The 4,265-nt window shown below is 57.9% G+C and overlaps 1 protein-coding gene across 1 annotated transcript; it reads right to left on the reverse strand.

Moving 5' to 3' along the window:
- Positions 1–231: 231 nt before the first annotated feature.
- On the reverse strand, positions 232–1,426 carry C2CD4D (C2 calcium dependent domain containing 4D). Its single transcript, XM_025360722.1, has one exon. It carries the CDS (start codon positions 1,364–1,366, stop codon positions 305–307), a length of 1,062 nt encoding a protein of 353 aa, XP_025216507.1. The 5' UTR covers positions 1,367–1,426; the 3' UTR covers positions 232–304.
- Positions 1,427–4,265: the final 2,839 nt, after the last annotated feature.

Genomic DNA, 4,265 nt, shown 5'->3' on the forward strand with positions numbered 1-4,265 from the left:
TTAACAAGCTCTTCCAGGATTTCTGATGTCTGGTTATTCTGATGTTCCTTCAAGTTTGAGAACCACCGCTTAAGATCTGCTGTACTCACACCGTCTGAATGAGCATCTTCCCCCCGGGTATGGCCGGAACAGAGGGAAGATGGGCAGGCTCTACGCCCGAGCGTGTAAGGTGCCAGTAAGGGGAAAGATCTGGCTAGGGACAAGCGGACATTTTATTAGCAAAAATAAATACAAGCCGGGCAGGGTGGAAAGAATGTGGACTGCAGACACAATGGAGACGTCTTGAGGAAGCCAGGAGCTCAGTCTACAGGCTGAGATGGGTGGGCGCCAGGGAGGACCCGGGACCTAGTCCCCCACCCAGCGGGGGCAGCAGCGCAATGAGGGGCGTTTCGCACTCCCCCAGCAGCACATCCCTGCGAAGTCCCGCGCCCCTGTCTAGCACTTTGGCCCTCAGGCTGCGGGCGGCCAGGTCCCGTGGGCCGAGCCCGTCAAAAAAGAAATCCTCGTTGAAGATGGGGTTGGCGCTGCACTTGACCACGCGGCTCTGCTGCTCCCGCGGCCGGACACGGGGCCGCAGTCTCAGCACCACGCAGCAGCCGCCGCCGCCGCTCCCGGGGCGTGACCGCGGCCGGGGCAGGCCCTCGGCGCTCACCAGGCGCAGCCGTAGCCGCCCGGGCCCGGCCTGGTATTCGGTGGAGAGCCGCAGCTGCCCGCCACGGGGCCCCAGGCGCAGCACGCTCTCGCGCGTGGGCCGCAGCTGGCAGCACAGGAAGTCCAGGTGGAAGAGCGGCGGCGTGGGCGGCCCGGCGCGGCGCTGCGGGTGCGGGCTGGTATCGGCGGAGCTCGCCTTTTCTGGGGACAGCGAGTGTGGCCTGGACACCCGGCGCCGGCCCAGGCCCAGCCGCGGGGAGCCGAAGGGCGACGAGTCTGGCGACGAGGCCGTGTCGCTGTCGGGGGCCCGGCAGAGGCGCAGGTCCGGGGCGGAGACGTGCAGCCGGGACTGCGCCGCGGGGAGTCCCCCGGCCGGGGCGGGTGGCGGCGCGTGGAACAGGGACTCGCGCCGGCGCGTGTGCGGGCTCTCGGGCAGGAAGGCCCAGCCTTCGCGGCCCGCCAGGTGAGGCAGCGAGCAGGCCGCGGGGAGGCCGCGCCCCGCCACGTCCCGCCTGGTCGCGGGCTCTGCGCCACCCGGGTCCGGGAGCCGAGGCGGGATGAAGAACTGCGGGATGCGATCCGGGGTGAGGACGTTGGGGCAGGCGCTCGTGGGCGGGCCCGGGGCGCGACGCTTGGAGAACAGGCCGGAGGGCGCCCAACGGGCCGCAGGCTCCGCGGCCCCAACCTTATAGCCAGCTTTTTCCAAGAGCCACATGCGGTGGGTAGGGTAATAGAATTACGAATTCCTCAGGGCCGAGAGGGTCCAAATCCCAAGTCCCAGACTGGAGTGCTCGGCGGAGCGGGGCTGGACGAGTAGCGAAGAGAAGTCAGAGGTGAGTGATGCTGGCGTAGACCGGGCGATCAGCTACCGCGCTCGGGTCTCCAGACCCACTGGGAGTGCGGACCCCTATTTGAGCAGAAAAAGAAAGGGCGGCGAAGTCTGGGGGGGGTGAGGAGAAATGGAGGGAGCTAAGGGCTAGTCAGTCACATATTCAGATATGGGCCTCCGTCACCAAGTACACAGCTTCCCTCACTGGTACTAAAGATGCCCCATTCACCTTAGAGTTTGAGGGCCCATATCGTACCCACTAGAACCCTAGGGTACTATTAGGACAAATAGGATAATAACCGCATTATACCAAAAGGACCCAGATCCCAAACCCCCTGGAAGGGACACCTTGCCCTCGGCGGGTTCCCCTTCTCCCCCGCCCATTTCGAAGAATTGGGTTTTCCTCTGGGATTCAGTCTGGCGCCCCTTGGGACTTCCTCCCTTTGCCAGGCTGCCCCGGCGCAAGCTTCTCTGGCCTGAGCCATCCCTCAGTCCTAGCCCCACCTGTCTCCTCTGGCTCCTCCCTCCCCTCCTCAAGTCGCTCCAAGCCAGAAGAGGACTCACTTCTGCTCCTGGCAGCCAGGGGACACACCTGGCTGCTGACCTCAGGACACCCAGGGCTGGTCCAAGGAGACTCACCTCCCGGGGGCACAGAATCCCACCCCCCGGTAGCCCTGACCCTCCAGCTCCCGCGCCTCGCAGCCCTACCGCATCCTGCGTCTAAAGGGCGGGGCCGGGCCGTTGGGTCGCCCCTCCCACTCTCCATTCCTTTTCTCCCTCGGAAACCACCGAGCACAAAGGCAGCATTGATTCTCTGCCACCCCCAGAACGGTCTCTGGAAGGCTCCGCCACCACGCGCTCGCCTCACCCCTGCGCGGAGCCACCAAGAGCACCGCGTTCCGACCCTCTGCCCTGGGATCCCAGCTTGCGACCCTCTCCGTCGCGCGCCCGGAGTGCTGACCTCACCTGTGGGTCGCCTCTGGGTTCTGGCCTCAGGCCCTGACACTTTCAGAGCCAGAGGGGAGCAGCTTTCTCTGCAGCTTGCTCCCCCAGCGCAGTCCTTCTGGGAGGAGCTGGCAGGGGCCTCCGCTGCCTACGTCCTACCTCTTTTCCTGGATAAACACAGCTCTGTCTGCGCGGCCATCAGCCCGGCCTTCTGACTTCCTCCAGCTGAAGCCAGGTTTCTAGCAACAATCCATTCCTGTGCCCAGGCCTCCTCTGCTGAAGTTGGGCTGCTTAGGAGTGGGGGAGGGCTACAGAGAAGAGGGAGACGGCCATCAGTGGACAGTGGCCACTCGTCTTCTTTGGTGCTCGGTTCCCACCCCAGCCCTCGCAGGTGAAGTCCGTCTTCTGTAAAACCCTCCTTGTTGAAATCCTGCCTTGACCCCCAGTGCCCTATTCTGGAGCCATTCCAATAGCTCCAAGGCAGAGTGACTTGCAGTGATCAGTTCTCTGCATTATTCTGGTTAATAGTTTTCTGAATTATTCTGGCTGAAGGAAAAGTGACCAGACTCAGGATTTCTGGACTTACCAGACTCAGGATTTCTGGACTTACCAGACTCAGGATTTCTGGACTTAGAAACAATGAAGATAAAGCTGGATCCAACAGTCAGGATCAAGCTGGCCTATGCCCTCCATCCCTGGCAGCTCTTAGGAAGCACAGGCCACCACGGACAGGATGAGACCATCAGTTGCACTCTAGGCACACCTACCATCCTTCAGTCTCCAAAAGGAAGCAAGGCTAGTTCCTCTCCTAGGACCACTCTTCCCCTTCATCCTTCAGCTCTGGAGGCCCTCATTGACACCCTCCCATCTAAATTAGGGGCACCTGCTGTACACTTTCATAGTACCTCATACTTTTCCTTTATGGCATTGATTACAGTTCTTCCCCCTCAGTTTATGTGGTTATTTGTTTAATACCTACCTGTCTTACTAGACTAAGAATCGTAAAAACAGTGCTTAGTGCAAAGCAGGTACTCAATCAGGATGTATTTGATGAGTGAAGTAGTAAGCAAAATTATACTTGAATTAATTTGTTCATCCATTCACTGAAGTGCCTAAAATGTACCATGCACTGTGCTAGGGGGATACATAGAATAGAGAGCTGTCTAAGGGGAGAGACAGACAATAAACATGCAAACAACAGTAAGACAAATTGTGAAATGCAGCAAACAAAATGAAACCAGTGAATGCAATGATTATTTTGTCACTTGAAGATTTTAACAAAGCAAATGTTTATTTTGTGGAGATCCTTGGCAACCTCCAGACCTTCCATTCCTGTGGCTCCTGACTCAACTCAGCCCTGGTATAGTTTCTGGGGAGGGTCAGTCTTCTTGGAGTGCTGCAGTATTCATGGCTTTGCCATCAGTCAGATGGGCTGGGAATCTGGATTCTGCGACTGACTAGCTGTGTGACTTCTAGCACGTAACTTAATCTCTTTGGGGCTTACCTTTTCCACCTGGAAAACAGAAAGAATAAAACTCTCAGAGTTGGTATGAGGATTGAACAAGAGAACACGTGGGCATCATTTAGGCTGACATCCGCTAAATGATGATATGACTTGGCTTACGTGTTAAAAGATTCTCTCTGGTGGCTGTGTTAAGAGTAGACAGAAGTGGGTAAGGGCCAAAGTAGGGAGAGCAAATAGGAGATGACTGAAATAATCTTGGGATGAGATGATTTGGACATGATCAGGGATGTAGTAGTCAGTTTCTGGATATATTCTGAACATAGAGTAAATAGGATTTCCTGATGGATCCATCCCCATCCAAAGAGAGAGGAGCAG

Source organism: Theropithecus gelada, chromosome 1 (assembly GCF_003255815.1).
Source record: "Theropithecus gelada isolate Dixy chromosome 1, Tgel_1.0, whole genome shotgun sequence".
Taxonomy (NCBI): domain Eukaryota; kingdom Metazoa; phylum Chordata; class Mammalia; order Primates; family Cercopithecidae; genus Theropithecus; species Theropithecus gelada.